Source organism: Stylophora pistillata, chromosome 4, assembly GCF_964205215.1.
Source record: "Stylophora pistillata chromosome 4, jaStyPist1.2, whole genome shotgun sequence".
NCBI lineage: Eukaryota > Metazoa > Cnidaria > Anthozoa > Scleractinia > Pocilloporidae > Stylophora > Stylophora pistillata.
In genome coordinates, this window is record NC_142522.1 from 6,322,481 (window position 1) to 6,340,317 (window position 17,837).

A 17,837-nucleotide genomic window follows, 5' to 3' on the forward strand; every position below is an offset into this window, starting at 1 on the left:
AGTATCAGTATTTATGAAAACTGGCATTTCCTCATTCGGGGCTAATCACTTTAATTGTAAATTTGATATAATTCGTAATAATATAATAAGTTGATTTGTGCCCCGCTCAGAAAAAGAAAATTTGAATGAAGTAATCAAATTAGAAGATGTCAGATTTTACTCATATTTGGTGCTCAAAATGAAGATTTTTTTCATGTGATACTAGTTATTCTCTCCAAAGGATCTGGTTACTACATTTACATTGAAACATCGCGACCCAGAAAGATGGGAGACACTGCAAGACTGACGAGTCCGTGGTTGCGAGGACTGCATTGCATGAGGTTCTACTACCACATGTATGGCTCTTCCATGGGATGTGTTGTTATGTATATAAGAAGACAGGCTGCAGACAGGTTACAACCGCTTTGGTTCAAGTCAAAGAATCAAGGAAATGGTTGGATACAAGGGCAAGTTAGCATTAACGACACTTCAAGTTATCAGGTGGGATGTCACGATTGAAATTATAGCCTCTGCCCACGGTAGTAACAACTAGAATGGATTATATTTAAGTTCACACAGCAACCAGGGGGGCAATCAGAAATGCTTTGATGCTAATCTGGTTTAAATATTTAATGTATGTAACCGAAGTTACAATTTATCGACCCGACGTTTCGGCACCCCTTTCTAGTGACTTCATTTGGGGTGATCTGATCGCTGTGACAAGATGCCCTTTTTGTAGCATCAAACCATGTCTTACTAGAATAATTTGGATATATCAACAAAGTTGAAGTGGTAAATTGGCCACCGTAACGATTGCAAAAGCTGACGTTTCGAGCGTTAGCCCTTCGTCGGAGCGAATAGAGGAATTGTGGGTTGTGTGTGCTTTTAAAAGCAGAGAATGGAGCTACGTTATTGGTGGGGACATGGCAACGAGAAAAACAAGAATAAATTAGTGGAATAAAAAGCGTTCGTTGATCCCTATGGGATTTAGACTGCTGGTTTGAAAGATGAGCTTTTGTTCAAGATTTTTACGGCTTTCCGTGCTGTCTAAGTGTAAGGAAAGACCGCAGTATGCCATTAGGTAAATTAAAATGTTTAGCGACTTGTTTCGATGTGTCCTTGTCATTCCTTTCGACGTCTCGAAGGTGTTCTCGGAATCGGTCACCTAGTCTTCTACCTGTTTCGCCGATGTATATCTTTTTGCAATAAGTGCAAGTTATGCAATAGGTAACATTGGCGGAGGTGCACGTGAAGTGATCGGTGATTTTAATGGATCGTTTAGGTCCCGATATTTTATCAGTGTTGTGAATGAAAGGACACGCTTTGCATCGTGCACGAGCGCATTTAAAAGTGCCTGGTTGGTCATTAGTCTGAAAAGAACTTCTGAAGAAAAAATTGCCTATGTTTTTGTCGCGTTTGAATGAAATGAGCGGAGGCTGCGAAAAGATAGTGCTTGTCTCTGGATCGTTTTGAAGTAATTTCAAGTTTTTAAGAATAATGGATTTAACTGAGTTGTTGTGAGGGTAAAACGTGAGAGTGAAACGTGAGAGTGAATGGAATGCGGTCGGAATCTTCCTTATGCGACGTTTGTAGTGCTGAATGTCGATCAATAAGTTGGGCGCGGTGGTAACCCCCTTGAACGACAGAAACAGGGTAACCACGTTTATCGAAAAACTGGCACATTGACTCTGATTTGTGGTGGAAATAAGAGTCATCACTGCATAAACGACGAAGTCTTAGAAACTGAGAAAAAGGAATGGAATTCTTAACGTGAGATGGATGCGAAGACGAATATAACAAGTAATTATGCGAGTTTGTAGGTTTGTAATACACACTAGTGCATTCTTGTTTTTCTCGTTGCCATGTTCCCACCAATAACGTAGCTCCATTCTCTGCATTTAAAAGCACACACAACTCACAATTCCTCTATTCGCTCCGACGAAGGGCTAACGCTCACAACGTCAGCTTTTGCAATCGTTACGGTGGCCAATTTACCACTTCAACTTTGTTGATATATCCAAATTATTTCGTTACTCCCACCGACGCGGCCCCAAACAGTTTCTTTGGAAACTATCAGCCTCTTACTAGAATATACTTATTATTTACGCTATTGGGTGAGTTCTCTTAGGATCTTTTTCATTTTAATTGCGCTGCTGATTATTACAATCTTCCCAAACATACATATTTCGTTGGAAGTTGTCAATCAGAGCACGCATTACTTGACCCCATGCCAGGTTTAAAACTCAGGCAGCGAGAGAATATGAGACTTCTCAGATTTCAGAGAATATGAGACTTCTCAGAGAATATGAGACTTCTCAGATTTTCAGCAAACGGCAGAGCTTTGAAATATAATATACTTTGTCTCTCACCTCGTTTAGGCGTAATTTCATCATAGCAAGGAAGTCTTTTTCATTTCATTTTCTAGATAATCATTGATGGTATTACAGGTACAAGCTATAGCGGAGACGCAGCTCTGGACGACTTCACGTTTCAACAAGGACCTTGTCACCAATCGAGTACGACAAAATCAACATCTTCTTTCGATTTTGTGGGAAATTATTTGCGCCCATGATAACGGTGTATAATAATTTTTTGAATGTGTCGACTAGTATCTTCATAATAGCTTTTAGCAGTTACTTCGGCTTTCAAACGTAAGCGCTGTTTTTATGGACGTAACTGCTAAAATGGGTAAGTTGGTTTTCAGCGTACGAAATTTCCGGAGTTTGAGTACGTACCGATTAACCGGAAATGTGTGTGGTTGCCCTATGGAAATTCTTTTTTTTCTTAATTTTTTGCTCTGAAGTGTTGGGATAGCAGTTACTAGATACATGTATAGTAGGGTGATGTTGTTTATTTCTGATGACTTGTTTACCATAGATTTTCCTCATTCATTGATGAATTATATATGTTGTGAGGTGAATCCGAACTGCCGTTCCTGTGTGGCGTTTCTTGCACAACTATGAAAACTTTACCAAGAATCGTTGCAACGCAGACTTTAACATAAAGAACGTGATCCATGATTCCTTTTAAATTTATCATTTTAGGCAAAGCAACGTTCTACGTGTCTTCCCTTAAGGGAAATGATTTTAGAATATCCACAAGACCTTCTGAAGACTATCTGTATTCAGATGAATTTCGATTCACTATCGCACATCCACAAGGAAATCCGACAGAAAAGCCCTATTTTATCTACCCCAAAGCATTAAAAGGAAACAGCTTCGTTAACACAAAGCTAGATATTTCTAACTATAATAACTATCCCTTGGATGTTGCCGTCCTCAGTCACAAGGAGCTTTCACAGAATTGCAGTAAGATTTTCTTCATAAGCAGAGATAGAGTTGGGCCTATGATTACTCTTGAAGATCACGGTTTTATGGATTGCTGCAAAAGCAAGACGGGTTTCTCTTTTTATGCCTGCAATATTAGTGAATCAGGTAAGGACGCAAAAAAACTCTATTTACGTGAAACCCGATGCAGATTTCTTTAAAATGGAAGTAACCAGATTCTTCCTCGCTTAATTTTTTCTCCGCACCATAGGGAAACGAGAGGGAAAGAGAAAGGGAGGGGGGAGAGAAAGGGGAAGAGAGCAAAATTAAGGATAAGATTGAAGACCACCTGTATTCAATTAATGGCGAGCTATGTACTTGATTATTTCCAAACTTTTTCACTGAAATTTCAATCAAACTTTTAAAATAAAAATTTCACTCGTTTAAAAACGGAAATTTTCTATCAAAAGGAGGTAAACGAGGAGTTATTATTAAGTGTCTAACTTATCCACATGAACCATTTGTCGCAATAAGATAACTCAATTTTCTTCTTTGTCAAAACAGAATGATTACCAGTAAAATGGAAAGCTGCAGATAAAAAAGAGAAAAACCAATGAGCTATTTTCTTTGTAGGTAGCCATTCTAATTCTGGATGTTTGCCTGGCTGGTACAAACTAGGAAAATCATGTTTCATGTTTTATTTCCAATCATCTAAGCAGTGGCGGTTTGCCAGGAACTTATGTCACAAGCAGAAGAGCGAAATCGCTATAGTTAATAGTGCAGAGCAATTAAAGGCCCTTGCAGATCAGCGGAAACAACTCAAGCAAGAATACCGCGGTCTTACCCTTGGAATTGATAGCAAGCTGCGTTGGGTTTGGATAGATGATGATAATGCAACGAGTAATATAAATCTATGGGGCCCGACGGAACCGAGCGGTGATGGTAAGTGTGGAGCCTTCTTAAATGCAATTGGATGGAGTTCAAACTGGGCTGGATACGGATGGCGCTGGAACGATCTACCCTGCACGAGCCGTAATGGATTTATTTGCGAAGAACCGTTAGGTATGTTTTTTTAGTTGCTGGTCTATAAAGAAACTGGTTTATCTATAACCCTTTACAATGCTTGGTCTATGAACACCTCTCGTAATAGAGAGAAACAAACAATCTTCTTGCAACAGTTATAAACCCAGCGTATTTTTTTTTTCTATTCATTTGAAAGTCCATGGAAAAAAGGTTTTCACATATCGCAAATCTGTTTATTTTCCAAGATGTTCCCCTGCCCGTAGCTCTTTTTTCCACGCATCGCAGCGATAGAGTTGTTGACCATAGTCCAAATGGAGGCACCAAAGCAGTTTCCAATAACATCATGCTGGCGACAGGTCCCTTTGGTGATCCAGCTGGCTCCTTTCTTATCAGCGGTTTTAATAACAGCTATGTGGAAGTTGAAAATGGGGGAGAACTTGATACAAGGTTTTCGGTGAGTGTTTTTGCATGGGTGCACCCTGACGCCTCTGCCTCTCGTGCTGGTCTGATATATGAGTATGGTTGCTCGATGTGGTATTTTCCTTCGACCTTGGGACTTGAAATTCGTTATATGGTCAGGGATCGCTCTAAGACTCACATATTAGGTATAGAAGGTGTTATCAAAGTAAACGCGTGGAATTTTGTGGGGACCACGTACGATATTCGCGCTGGCGTTGCGTCTGTGTGGGTGAATGAGAGCATGGTTATGAACAAGTCTATTGGAACAAACGTGGAATTGGCAACTCAAGGAAACCTTACTATAGGAGCGTCTAACAACCATGAGATGCAATTTTATGGAAAAGTTTCCTGCTTGCAGTTCTACGATCAAGCATTGTCGGTGGATCAAATTATGAAGATAAAGAAAAGATGCAATCAATCCAGTAAGCATGTTTGATAAATGTCTCTGTTTGGAGCTTGTTGTCTTACATAGTTAAAATTTATCTCAAGTGATATTGGTTCAGGAACCGATCAATTTCCGTTATAATTGACCTTGGTGTGTTTCTCGGAGTAGCGCCGTTACGTCTCACTTTTCTTCTGTCTATTTCTTTGATTCATTTAACCTGCCCTTGTAAGCAATGCTTGAAAGTCAGCTGCATGAGTACATACTTGTTATAAACCACTTGTTCTTGCAACGTTTACAAGTTTGGAGAAACCTCTTTATGTGATTTTGTAATGTGCGGTCCTTTAAACATATTAGGATAACACTTCACTCAACTCAACTCAACAACCTGGTGTCTTTTATAGGTTTCTTCCTGGTATAGCTCAGCCGCAAATTATAGAATTAGGTTGTTGACTTTGAAGATAAATTCTAATTCCATGCCTTTGTATCGGTAGTCTCACCAGTGACTTCACCAGATCACGGAAGAGTGGGATGTTATAGAGACACATACAATCGTGCAATTCCAACATTAGAAGGAGCTGACCCCTTATTGGTCGGTGTTTACCTGAACCGTGAAAACGCGATCGAAAAGTGTGCCCTCGCAGCTCATAAAAGGGGCTTTCGCATGTTTGCAGTTCAGAATGGTGGATGGTGTGCAGCTAGTGTCTCAGCAGAAAAAACGTTCAACAAATATGGCCAGAGCACTTATTGTCGCAGCGATGGCGAAGGAGGACCTTGGTCAAATGATGTTTACATTATTAAAGGTTGGTCGATTTGATGAACGCAGCATCTCCATCTAAAAATTGGTGTCCCGTAATGTTATTTTTGTGGGTTTCTTCTCTTATGTTTGGAAAAAAATCCTTATTTAATTCAACAACATTTTTCGAGCAATTCTAATTCATCAAGCAAATGGGCACGTGATGGCTAAAGAGGAGTGTTTATCTTTTTAAGTCACAAGTAGAAGGCAGAGTTGTTGGGAAAGACATGAAATAGCAGATTTCGTGTCAAAGGTTTAAGGTTTTGACCTTCAGGAGGTTGTTTTGCTGTTTGGAATCTTTAAACTCTCCTTGTTCCATGACTTTATGTATACTTTTAAAGAAGACTTTATATTAAAAAAAATTAATGATTTACGAAGAGTATTTCCCCTTTTAGTGAAATAAGAGGCATTTGACTACAACTACTCATGGAACTTCGAGAGACTTCACAGACATTAATCGTTTGCTTCGAAAGCTTTCTCTTTGTGCCATATATTCGCTCCTTACAAGTAGTATTTTATATATTTTGCCGCTTTTGCTCAGTCTTTTACCCAGACCTTCAAAGGACAAGCGATTGCTTTCGCTGCATGCTTTCTTCGGATCCTTGCGGTATGGTAAAATATTCTCGCTAAACCGACTTTTTAGCGATGCATTTCACCTATTTTCGAATATTATCTGATCAACACCAAGCTTGTCACTCATCTGTTCAATACTTGTCACTCATCTGTTCAATGCACTTCACGTGCACCTCCGCCAATGTAATCTACTGCATAACTTGCACTTATTGCAAAAAGATATACATCGGCGAAACAGGCAGAAGACTAGGTGACCGATTCCGAGAACACCTTCGAGGCGTCGAAAGGAATGACAGGGACACATCGAAACCAGTCGCTAGACATTTTAATTTACCTAATCATTCTAAGCAACATATGGCAATCTGCGTTCTTTCCTTACACTTAGGTAGCACGGAAAGCCGTAAAAATCTTGAACAAAAGCTCATCTTTCAAACCGGCAGTCTAAATCCCACAGGGATCAACGAACGCTTTTCATTCCACTAATTTATTCTTTTTTTACTCATTGCCATGTTCCCACCAATAACGTACCTCCATTCTCTGCCTTTAAAAGCACACACAACCCACAATTCCTCTATTCGCTCCGACGAAGGACTAACGCTCGAAACGTGAGCTTTTGTAATCGTTACGTTGGCCAATTTACCACTTCAACTTTGTTGATATATCCAAATTATTTCGTTGCTCCCACCGACGCAGCCCCTAAAAGTTTCTTTCGAAACTATCAGCCTTTGTTCAATAAAAAGTCGGTTAATAACTACTTAATTTTTTTTTTAATCGAATAGATTATAAATATCTGGGGTGCTACAGAGACATTTTTTATCATGCTATTCCGGACCTTGAAGGAACAGACCCAGTGTTGGATGGAAATTACAGAGCACGCCAAAACGCAGTTGAAAAGTGTGCGATCGTGGCACGCAAAAGAGGTTTCCAAATGTTTGCAGTACAAAACCGTGGGCGGTGCTTGTCCAGTGCAACAGCAGAAGAAACTTTTGACAAGTATGGCAAGAGTAATAATTGCAGTGAGGAAGGCAAAGGAGGGCCTTGGGCAAACAGTGTTTACACCTTTAGAGGTGGATAAAATCTCTTTTGAAATCTGCGCACTTAATGGTTTAATTTACATTTATACAGTTTAATATTGACACCAAATTTCAAGCAATAACAATAAAGAAATTTTTACCGAGTGAGTAGGCTTAATCTTGAGACTATAAGCAGAGCATTTGCGATTACCATTCTCTTATATTTGTGGCGTGTATAGCAATAAATACCTGGGATGATTCTTTTGACAGCATTTTTTTTCTTCCCTTTTAAGTATCACAATCATGGTGTCGTCCGGGATTTTTCCCCCTTCGTGGTGGTTGCTTTTCTATAAATCCCTCAAGTACGCTTAATTGGCAACAGGCTTTGGAGCGGTGCAAACGAGACGGTGGGACCTTGGCCAAGATAGCTCGTGAAGGTTTGAGAGCCACTTTCTCCAATATATTAGACGAAATCAGACGCTTCCAATCAAATTTTAACAGTTTGTTCATTGGCCTGTTAAGCAAGGATGAATGGACATGGATTGACGGCACCCCACTAAATTACTCGTTGTGGAAGCCGGGATATCCAATACCAATTCAAAGCACTCGCAGTTGTGGTTATCTGGCAGGTGGCTCATCTGGAATAAGGAGTGGTGAATGTACATTAAAAAGGTACCCGCTGTGTCAGAAAAAAGCTGGTGAGTTGCCGTGGTAATCTCCATAGTCTCATGATAACGATTTGAAATTGCTTGGTGCAATCATTTATTAGTTTTCTTTTTTTGATAGATTTTTTTCCTAATTTTCGTTCACCAACGAACAATTGAGGAAACGCTTTTTTTTTCATTCATTTATTTGTTTAAGCAGGTTTATTAATTGGTAGCTGTAATAGCTGATGTGGACCTGCTGTCCTAACGCACCCATCCCATCCCCGGGGAGGACATCCATTACATAGTAATCTCGTGAGTGGGAAATTAACGTCTCCTACCCCTAACCCTGCAGGAAACGGGACCTCCATTTATTTGTCCCTATCCGAGAAGACTAGAATATCTATTTCTTGATGTTATAGAAAGGTAACATATTCTCCTCAATTATTTTAAGACCTTGAGTGTTGGTCCGGCCGGGACTCGAACCCTCGACCTCCCGCTCAACAGTCCAGCGCTCTATCTAATGAGCTAACCGGGAGGCGGTTAGCTCACGCAAGACTCACGCAAGACTCACGCAAGACTCACGCAAGACTCACGCAAGAGTCATTGCAGTGTACAAGCTTTCCTGTTTGGGCGACCCTCTCTCTACAAATAGCTTTATGTTAGTTAGGTGATGACCTGTACAAATGTAAAAAGCCATGCCTTCCATAAAATCGCAGGGCTTCCATCTCATTGGGTGAGTCGTTTCCATATGATTCACCTTTTCTTAAGCTCTACGGCGAGCTCCAATAAACCAAACATTCGCCAGAAATATTTAGCGTGTCAACTGATCCTCACTATGTATTTTCGTCCATGTTAAGGAATAGCTTTGATTTAGCGAACTTCTCTACTTTTATCACTTGTGGGGCTCTTCTGCCAAATATAACAGTGATATCTACTGCATTGTAGAAGAATCATTGTCAAACCGGAGTTTGATAGGAAGTTCAAGCATTCTTGAGCCCTTTGAACCCATCCTGGCCATAGATCGATCCTACTCTACGTGCTTTCGTTCTTTGAAGGTAAGTAATTGTACAAAATGTCCTTGGTTGTTAAACTTGCATGTTAAATATGTTGCTGAGTTTTTCCTCTTTTTCGGATTGGACGCTGTAGCAATGTATGGTCTAGAATATTATTTGTTCCGGTATGACCAAAATTTTGCCCCATTTTTTCTACATTGCTTTTTACGCTCTCGTCGGTTTAGGAGTCAAATCCCTGGTGGCAAGCAGCCCTTGACAAACCGCTGTATGTCGCTTCGGTTTCAATTACTGACAAAACCGATTGCTGTCCACGAGACTATGGAATTATCAGTGTAGGTGTGTCATCCAGTAAAACTGGATTGTCTCCAACATGTTACAAATCGATGGCATATGATGGAACAACAAAGGAATTCACATTTCATTGCTCACCACCCGCGCTCGGAAATCAAGTGAAAATAACGTTGACGGGTGATAATGTCACACTAGTTCTCTGCCATATCGTCGTGGAAACAATTGGTAAGTTATTAGAAAATTTCTTCAATATTTTTATTTTGGCCTACACGCTTTTTTGGTAAGGGAAAGAATGAAGCTAACCGGGCCTATTTTACATTTTATGATAGCAGATATCACAGTTGCTTTGTAATACGTTAATATAAAAAGATATGGGAATTTTCTTTGGATTTTTGCAAACATAAATAGACGTAAGATATATTTTTTTGAGGCTACTCCGCTTAACTTGTGATAGTTGACATATTCAATGTTTGACTTGATGTAGAGTCGACGAGAGAGGTACACGGAGTTTTGCGTGAAGGATGGTACAATAAACATCAATATGACTCCAAAAAGGCGACATCTATGCGTGAGCATCCTCTTATCGAAGGTTCACCTGAAAGCCGAATTATTTTGCGAGATTTTAATGCGCCAATAAATCTGGCGGACAACTATGTTCAACGACTGACAAGCTACCTACAGGTAAACTCTCCGAAAAAGGCACATCTTGTCATAGAAAGTCCCTTCCCTTTAATGTTTGTCCAGCTTATTGAGATATTATTAGTAACATAGAAATGGTATTTTTACATTCATTCTTTCAAATGGAGTGCACCAAAAGGGTTGTTAGATTATCAAGCTTTTGCGCTAAATGTAATCCAAAGCAACTTTTACTCTCACCCGATCGATTAGCTACGCTTTTCCTTTCGCAAAACATGGAGTATGTAAAATGAAAGGCAGTATAAAAGAAAAAGCTGTAATCATGCCTTTTTTAACATAATGAAACTAAGTTCGTTGTTATGTTGCTGTTGTTCATATTGTTATTGCTATGGGTTTTTTTTTATTTTATCAAATACCTGTTTCAGGTTCCTCTGAGCGGAAATTACACATTTTATGTGGCTTGCGACGATATGTGCGAGTTATGGAAGCACGGTGTTACAGAGAAAGGCATCGAAATAGTTGGAAAAGAATCCGGGAAAAGTGTGAAGACCCAACCAATTATCTATGTTAAGAGAGGGACTAGCTATCTTCAATGGGACAAGTAAGTAATGTGCGAGCAGTGTATCAATAAGCATGCTTTTGTGCATGGGATTATATTTGTGAATTTTTTTTTCTGTCTTTCAGACTGATATCTTCTAATCACTTTGTTATTGAAGGTACCCAGAGCAAGCGTCTCAGCCAATTGTCCTTGAAAAGTGTCGCTTTCATCGAATGGTGATCTTCGGAAGAGAAAAAGGTGGCAACGACCACATATCTGTGGGTATGCGTAAACCCAATGGAGAATATGAACGGCCCATTAGAGGAGAAAGACTTTTTTGGACCAAACCGGGTGAGGAAATTCTGATTCGTTTATTTGGTCAATTAAAAAAAAAAAAAAGAAACCAGAAAGGAAAAAAAATTAAGGAGAGATGCACGAACAAAAAGCAATCACACTCGAAACAAAAATAAGAAGACAAAGAAGCATGCGCAGAAATAAAACGGACTGGTTACTAAAACGAGTTCTTTTTTATAACTCTCTCATGGACTCAGAATCCCAATTACTAATCTGAAGCTCATAACTTCTCCTAGAAGCTGATGAAATCTCTTTTGTTCCTTGCTTCTGAGTAAAATGACAAAAAAGTATTCATTAAGAGACAAATGTCCTAATTTTCAATGCTTTCTTGATTGACGTGTCATAAATCTTGATTGTAACGTAATTCGATATGAAGTACAATTTCATTTCTCCTCAACAGGAACGCGTAATTTAGAAATGACACTTGAGAATCACGAAACATCGATCTCTGCCTTCGTTGGGTCTCACTTACTTGTAACAGGTTGGTTTCTTGATATCATCCTTCATCTCGGAAAATTGTCTCAATTATGTTGAAATGCTCGGAATCAGGTCAGATCTGGGTGATCACGTGGAAGGCAACCCCTCTAAAGGACCTGGTAATATCAAGGAGGATCTCGTTATGTTTTAATGGCACTAACAGGCTCATAGAGAATTACGTTCTCACTAAGTCATGGCGGCCAAACTTGTTACCAAAACAGTGATGATGTCCAAATTACAAAAGCAATTATAACATAGCCAAAGTAAAGCGCGCGCTCTGATTGGTCAATTTAGCGTCTCCCATTTGCCCATGGGTGTACGCTGCTGACGTGAGCAAATGCAAAGACTATTTTTCCGCGCGCGCTTGTTTTTTCTGGTCACGTAAGATTTGTTAAATAAAAGGGAACTCTTTAGCTACAATGTATCAATGTTATGTTATAAAACAAGTGGTAAACACCACACCGTACACTATTGAGTTATGGATGCACTTGGGAGACTCTTACGCTTCTTTCGTGCTTAGCAACCTCCCGCGTGCATCCATAACTCAGTGGTGTACGCTGTGGTGTTTACCATTTGTTAAAAACAAAACAAAAAAGGAAAAAGAAAACAAAAGGAAAAAAATTAGTTTCCTTTGTTACAGTTTCTCTATATAAATTCTCATCATGTGCTTGAAAACGTCCTTCAAAGAATTGTCGGTATTACGTGACATTTCAGTAACATGCCAATTAAAGAGTACCTTTCACAAAGGTATCTGATGAGTCTCTTGGCTGAGACGGAACACCACCAGTTTTTCTTGAACATTTGACGATTCCTCTAGGAACTAAATGTGACTAGGAATGCGTGGTTAAAGGATTACCTTGTATGAGAGATGTACAATGGGTTAGCATTTAAACTTGCCAAGGGGACTTTTTTCATACAAATTTTGAGAGGTTATTGATGATTCTATTTTCACAAGTTGCAGTTTGGCGAAGAAAAGATTTAGACTATACAATATGTCAATCATACAGCATGTTTGATCAAATTATAGGATATTACAAGTTTTGCTGTGAGGGAGTCTATTGTCCTGGTTGCCCACTGCAACTGAACATCTCGGCCCTTGGACAAAATGTAACAGTGAACTCAGCAGTGAGCCTGTCCTGTGTTAACACATCATTTGAGGCAGATTTTAACACGATTAGTCAACCTGGAAATTTTACTGTGCAGGTGAGTAGCTGTCATTATTTAAGTTAAAGAACTCGTACTACATTTATGGCAACAAATGAACACGACACCAATGTACGCTCATTTGTAGAATTTGAAAAGAATCCTACTGAAGCAAAAGGCTATAAGATGAATGATAAACTTTTGAAATTGTGAAGGTTTGTTGTTATTTACTGGTTTGTTTCAATTTTATTCGTGTTTTAATTTACCCCTCGCCATTGACGAAACTGTCACGGTATATTCATATATATAAAAAAAATACACGCGCACATTAGTGTCTAACTATCTAAAAGTTTGTCGACCCCCTCACTTAAATTGTAAAAGCATTATTTAATCGAAACGTTGTGGCCTTCTCCGGAAGTGACTACTTCTTGAATCAAATGAGGGTACCATTGCTTGTGCATTCGCTAGGTTGGCCGACTACGAATAATTCATTCAATAAGAACACAACCGTTAAAATGAAACAAAGTGTTGCATGCGAGTTACATTACTGGACATTGTATTGTTTTGAAGACGCATCTAACCCATACTGTGTGTTTGTTTTCAGGTCAGCCATTCATTTGTGGAAAATCCAGATGAAATTCTCGAGGAGCGAGCTTTGGCACTATTAAACCTAAAAGGTATCTGCATATATATTTTGCTTCTGCTTTTGCACTATCGCAAATAGGAAGAATAATCGTGTGAATCCACCGTATTGCTCGGAAACCCTCGCAAACGACGATAATTAAAATTTCATATTTCCTCAAAAGCGGTGGTGCTAGAGGAATGCTACTTCGAGTCTGGAAAGTGTGACTGGACCATCCCTGATGAAAACTCCAAGTGGAAACTCTCGCCAGGTAGGAAGTTGATGAAATATCTGTGTAACCTAAATTGGTGAAAAATATATATATAAATAAATAAAAGGCAAATTAAAAGAAAGGCAGTACTGTGAGGAGCGGTTAGGTTTTTTAAAATTTACTTGCCTTTTCTTCAAGCAAAGAATAATCCTTATAATATATCACTGCCCCAAAAACCGCTCCGTGAAGGAAATGAGTAATTATAAATAAAAGTTATATTTGAATGATAGGGCTGAAATCAAAGAGATCTGAATAGATGAAGGCCATTATCAGAATCTTTTGGGTCAAAATAACGCTACTAATAATTTTAAAAAAACATTTCATGCTAGGAAATTTATTGGACAATTTTTATCCCAGATGGTTTTGTATACATTAACGGCTCTTACAAAGCGCAGCTACAGAGTCCGCTGTTACCATGGAAACCATTTCATGAAGTCGTTGGCTTGTGCTTACGGTTCACTTTCCTTATGCCTGTTAAATCAAAGTCAACTTTGAAAGTTCTGCTTCGAGAGCCAAGTAAAAAAGAGCCGATGTTAGCATGGCAGCTTAGTGGATATCATGGTACTGAGTGGTCCGCGGCGGAGATCTCTTGGCCAGGCGCCAGAGCAGTTCAGGTAAGTAAGTTATGATGGTAAACCTTATTGGATAGAATTCTCCACTTATTTGGGGGAGTAAATTTACTTATACCTAATCTTTTGATATTTGCTAGTGAATAATTTCATATATTATAATTATAATTATTATAATTTTCATATAATTTCATAGTGATACGCACTTAATGTTTTCTCTCTTTGTAGATTATATTTGAGGGAGAGGGCTTTCTTCACGACCCAGTAAATGCATCAATCAAGAACGTGATTGTAACGACCGAGAAATGTGGCTTGCTACCATACTTTGCAAAACCAGGTTACTTTTACCGCTCTTCTTTTCTTTGCGTTCTCTTCTCTTTTTTTTTTTCCCCGCTGGTTTTGAACATGACAAAATATGTTACCCTAAAACTGAAAAAGTAATACCTCTAACATCACAAATTATTTAAATACAATTAGGTTATAAAGGAATGTACTGAATTTGCATGCATCATAAAGGGAGAGAAACGAAAAATCATATAATCTATTTCAGTAGCTTATAATAATCTTATTGTATTTTTAGGTTTTAGTTGCGGGAATAAACAATTTCAATGCAAGAATGGTGAATGTGTCAAGAAAAATTTGCGATGTGATGGCGATTTTGCTTGCACCGATAATTCAGATGAAGATGATTGTGAATGTCCCTCCAATAAGTTTGCTTGTCTGGATGGAGAATGTCTTCCAGCATCAGCTGTATGTAACGATATAAACGACTGTTCTAACGGAGACGATGAAAATAACTGCCGTGAGTAAATGTGCCTCTGCCATTATTCAACCAACAATTATTATTCATCCACTCACTATTTGCTTTTCCTATCTTTTTATGCTGAGTTGCATTTCAACATAGTTTTGAATTACTTCATTCAGGAAATAAGTGTCCCTTTAAGCATCACTGCCTTGATGGATCATGCATCTCTTGGTCAGAGACTTGTCTTGGGGAGCCTTTCTGCAAGGATGGAACTAACACTCCATCAGTATGCGGTGAGTAAGGCATAAAAAACTTGTTTGATTTTGATTTCGTCGTTGGCAAGTTATTGCCGAAAGATCATAAAATAAGCTATGAGAGCCACAAATAGATATGATCATGAGGTGTTAGAGATAAAAGCTGCCTCTTCATAAAATTAGCTAAGGTTATTATCTACGAGTGTACCAACGTTATACGCAAGAGATGTTTCTAAAATGTTCCAACTGCAAGAGGCGTTCAATATGTAAATTCTTATCTTGATCGAGTTCTTATGAACTAGTGAGGAAAAGTGAGATTTTATTGAGGAGGAAAGCTTTCTTCAGCGTGGAACCAAATTCACAATAAGTAATTATGTCGTCAGCAGTTTGCGGAATTAATCCTTGGTGCTTGACAGTAACGTATTTCATAGTGGATAATTTGCATTGCAGGATCTGGGGAATGCCACCTTAACGACTTAGCTTGTTCCTCAAACAACTCAAAAAGGCCAACAAGATGTGAATCCTTCAGAAGTAAGTCCGAGAAGAATACTGCTAACTATAGGGCACAAGTGTAAGCGGTAGCCTGTTACCGTAGCATTATGGAAACGAAGATAAAATAAGACCGAGTCATGACAACCTGTTAGATATTTTTCCTAACTGCTCTTACCTCAAACAGGCTTTTGCAATTTCGAAAATGACTTGTGCCAACTTAATCCGGATATGAACACCACTTTCGAATGGACCATGGCCTCGGGTGAGACACCAACGGAGAAAACTGGGCCAAGTTATGATCATAGCACGTTCAGCAAGGACGGTAAGAAACAAAATGAAATGTACCTTTTAAAACATATTATATAAATCAGGTTAAAACAGTTGCATCTTATTTAATCTCCTTACGTAACTTGTTTTACATGGTACAGTAGGCTCACGTTGGACCGATGGCAATTTCTCCTAATGAACTTTGTGTTGGGAAAGTTACTTTCTCGTTTCCTTTGGAGCCGTCGTACCGTTGGATAATACAATTTTGCTTTTAATTGCTTTTGTTTTACAGTCACTCCAACATTCCTAGGTGATCTCATAAATTTGCACTTGCTTTTTGCGCTCGCATTCCCCTACTTTTTTGTTTCTTTAGCTGCTTTTACTCAGCTTTAACTAAATTTCTTATTTCTTTACACTTGGGGTCGGTTATTTGAACGAGGTCTAATTTAGTCAGCAGGTTTAGAGGACCAATTAACTTCGAAAATTCCCATATTTTGGATAATAATTGCAAGTTGATCCTTATTTTAGAGCCAAATATAAGCCCTCTTGAGAGTTCCGCAAAACTTGACTTTAAGCTTATATTTTCTGCTCGACCTAAGGTTGTTTAGAATATTCTTTTTCCATGAATGAGGGGTAAACTCCGTTTTAATATCCTGTGCTTAGGATTTAAAATGTACTTGAGATCTAAGCATTAAGACTGACGAACGAAAAGGGAATTTGGCATAATTTACATGAAGAACAGTTCTTATTTCATAGGTTCGTTTATTTATGTCGAAGCTTCTCCGCAACGCTTCGGGGACGTGGCGAGGTTGTTAAGTGATTGGATAGAACCCAACGAACCAACCTGTGTTCAGTTTTGGTATCATATGTATGGGTCAGATATCGGGAATCTCAGCTTTTATCTGAAGACTAATCAATCCGAGACATTGGTTTGGAGACTGTCAGGCGATCAAGGAGATCGCTGGAAATTTGGTCAATTTTCTTTGATAAGTGACAGAGCTTACAGGGTAAGTTGCGATTAGCTTCAAAACTGCAGTAGCTTTCGTCTGCAACTTGCATCTTAAATTTTTGGCCGGCACTGTTCACATTTTTTGAAAAGCTAGTTGTAGAAGGTTGGTCGTTGAGTAGCTGAAAAAGTAGATAAATGTATATTGATCAGTGTATTTCAGGCTGGTTGACTTTTTTCTCCGATCTTGGCTTGGTGGTGAGCATTTTTCAACCATTGGTTTTTTCTTTTTCAGTATTTTAAACTAAAATAGAGATTTTTGTCGTTAACGAAAATGGGAAATTGCATTATTTTTAAAATTTTGTTTGCAAAGTTTGTTGTAGAAGGGACGACTGCTGACGGAAATGAAGGAGACATTGCGATAGATGATTTGTCTGTGCTGGATGGAAACTGTGACAAGATTACTACACAAGGTATGGACTGAAACGAATAGAGGCAAAACAGAGCAAGGATTTATTTACAGGAAAGGCATTGCTTAATATAATTTTTAATATCGCTACAGTTCAAGTTTTTCTCCCCTGAAATATTTCGAGGCGGCCTTTCTAAATGATCTTCTAATGAAATTGACAAAAATAGCGAAGTTCGTGGCGCACTTAGCGTAGCCCCTTACTACAGCAAATCTGGTAACCTGTTCAGCTGGAAAATTTTAGTTGTAACGCAGTGATCATTGTCTGTCCGTCTATACTTCCGTTCACCCGAACAGCAAAACATACTTTGCATGCGCGAACAGCCTGGGCACATTTTACAAAAGGGTACATGGCAATTCATGAGTAGACGTTAAAGTGGATGAAGTTACCCGCATACGTACGCCTATAAGCAAATCACAGACCAAACAAATTTTTGCTGATTCAAAGCAACATTGATTTAGCCCTGAGTATTGCACTATCCATCCACGAGCGTTTATTATAAAGTTGAAGGGGTTTAAAGTTGAAGTCGATTTGTATACATCTGGTAATGGCACAAACTCTGTTGACAAATATACGTACCGAACTCAACCCTTTTTTGTTTTAAAAAAGACACC

General features: G+C 38.8%; 2 protein-coding genes across 3 annotated transcripts in view; both read left to right on the top strand.

Annotated features, from left to right (window-relative positions):
- Window positions 1-224: 224 nt before the first annotated feature.
- On the top strand, window positions 225-9,078 carry LOC148732152 (uncharacterized). Its single transcript, XM_088756642.1, has 8 exons — window positions 225-480; window positions 2,405-2,495; window positions 3,024-3,413; window positions 3,879-4,307; window positions 4,514-5,149; window positions 5,604-5,912; window positions 7,258-7,545; window positions 7,785-9,078. Exons 1-8 carry the CDS (start codon window positions 265-267, stop codon window positions 8,204-8,206), a joined length of 2,781 nt encoding a protein of 926 aa, XP_088612768.1. The 5' UTR covers window positions 225-264; the 3' UTR covers window positions 8,207-9,078.
- A 426-nt stretch (window positions 9,079-9,504) lies between these two features.
- Window positions 9,505-17,837, top strand: part of LOC111343657 (uncharacterized) — a 30,162-nt gene continuing 21,829 nt past the window's right edge. Inside the window, exons 1-16 of one of the 2 annotated variants that reach the window (XR_016000852.1) lie at window positions 9,505-9,667; window positions 9,927-10,123; window positions 10,504-10,679; window positions 10,795-10,967; window positions 11,371-11,451; window positions 12,475-12,650; window positions 13,195-13,267; window positions 13,397-13,483; window positions 13,841-14,097; window positions 14,281-14,389; window positions 14,633-14,854; window positions 14,977-15,090; window positions 15,502-15,582; window positions 15,728-15,865; window positions 16,567-16,817; window positions 17,130-17,229. Coding sequence is in view for 1 of the 2 variants with exons in the window: in XM_088759182.1 (XP_088615308.1) it covers window positions 9,535-9,667; window positions 9,927-10,123; window positions 10,504-10,679; window positions 10,795-10,967; window positions 11,371-11,451; window positions 12,475-12,650; window positions 13,195-13,267; window positions 13,397-13,483; window positions 13,841-14,097; window positions 14,281-14,389; window positions 14,633-14,854; window positions 14,977-15,090; window positions 15,502-15,582; window positions 15,728-15,865; window positions 16,567-16,817; window positions 17,130-17,229 (2,368 nt within the window). In the remaining variant the exon portion in view is untranslated. The remainder of the gene's footprint in view (window positions 9,668-9,926; window positions 10,124-10,503; window positions 10,680-10,794; window positions 10,968-11,370; window positions 11,452-12,474; window positions 12,651-13,194; window positions 13,268-13,396; window positions 13,484-13,840; window positions 14,098-14,280; window positions 14,390-14,632; window positions 14,855-14,976; window positions 15,091-15,501; window positions 15,583-15,727; window positions 15,866-16,566; window positions 16,818-17,129; window positions 17,230-17,837) is intronic. The other variant, XM_088759182.1, reaches the window with a different exon arrangement.

Bases quoted from the DNA above. Each gene is read 5' to 3' on its own strand.
- LOC148732152 (XM_088756642.1), top strand. From the start codon at position 265: ATGGGAGACACTGCAAGACTGACGAGTCCGTGGTTGCGAGGACTGCAT. The intron at 2,496-3,023 runs GTACGACAAAAT...TTATCATTTTAG, and splicing joins AGGACCTTGTCACCAATCGA to GCAAAGCAACGTTCTACGTG. The intron at 3,414-3,878 runs GTAAGGACGCAA...TTTTCTTTGTAG, and splicing joins CTGCAATATTAGTGAATCAG to GTAGCCATTCTAATTCTGGA.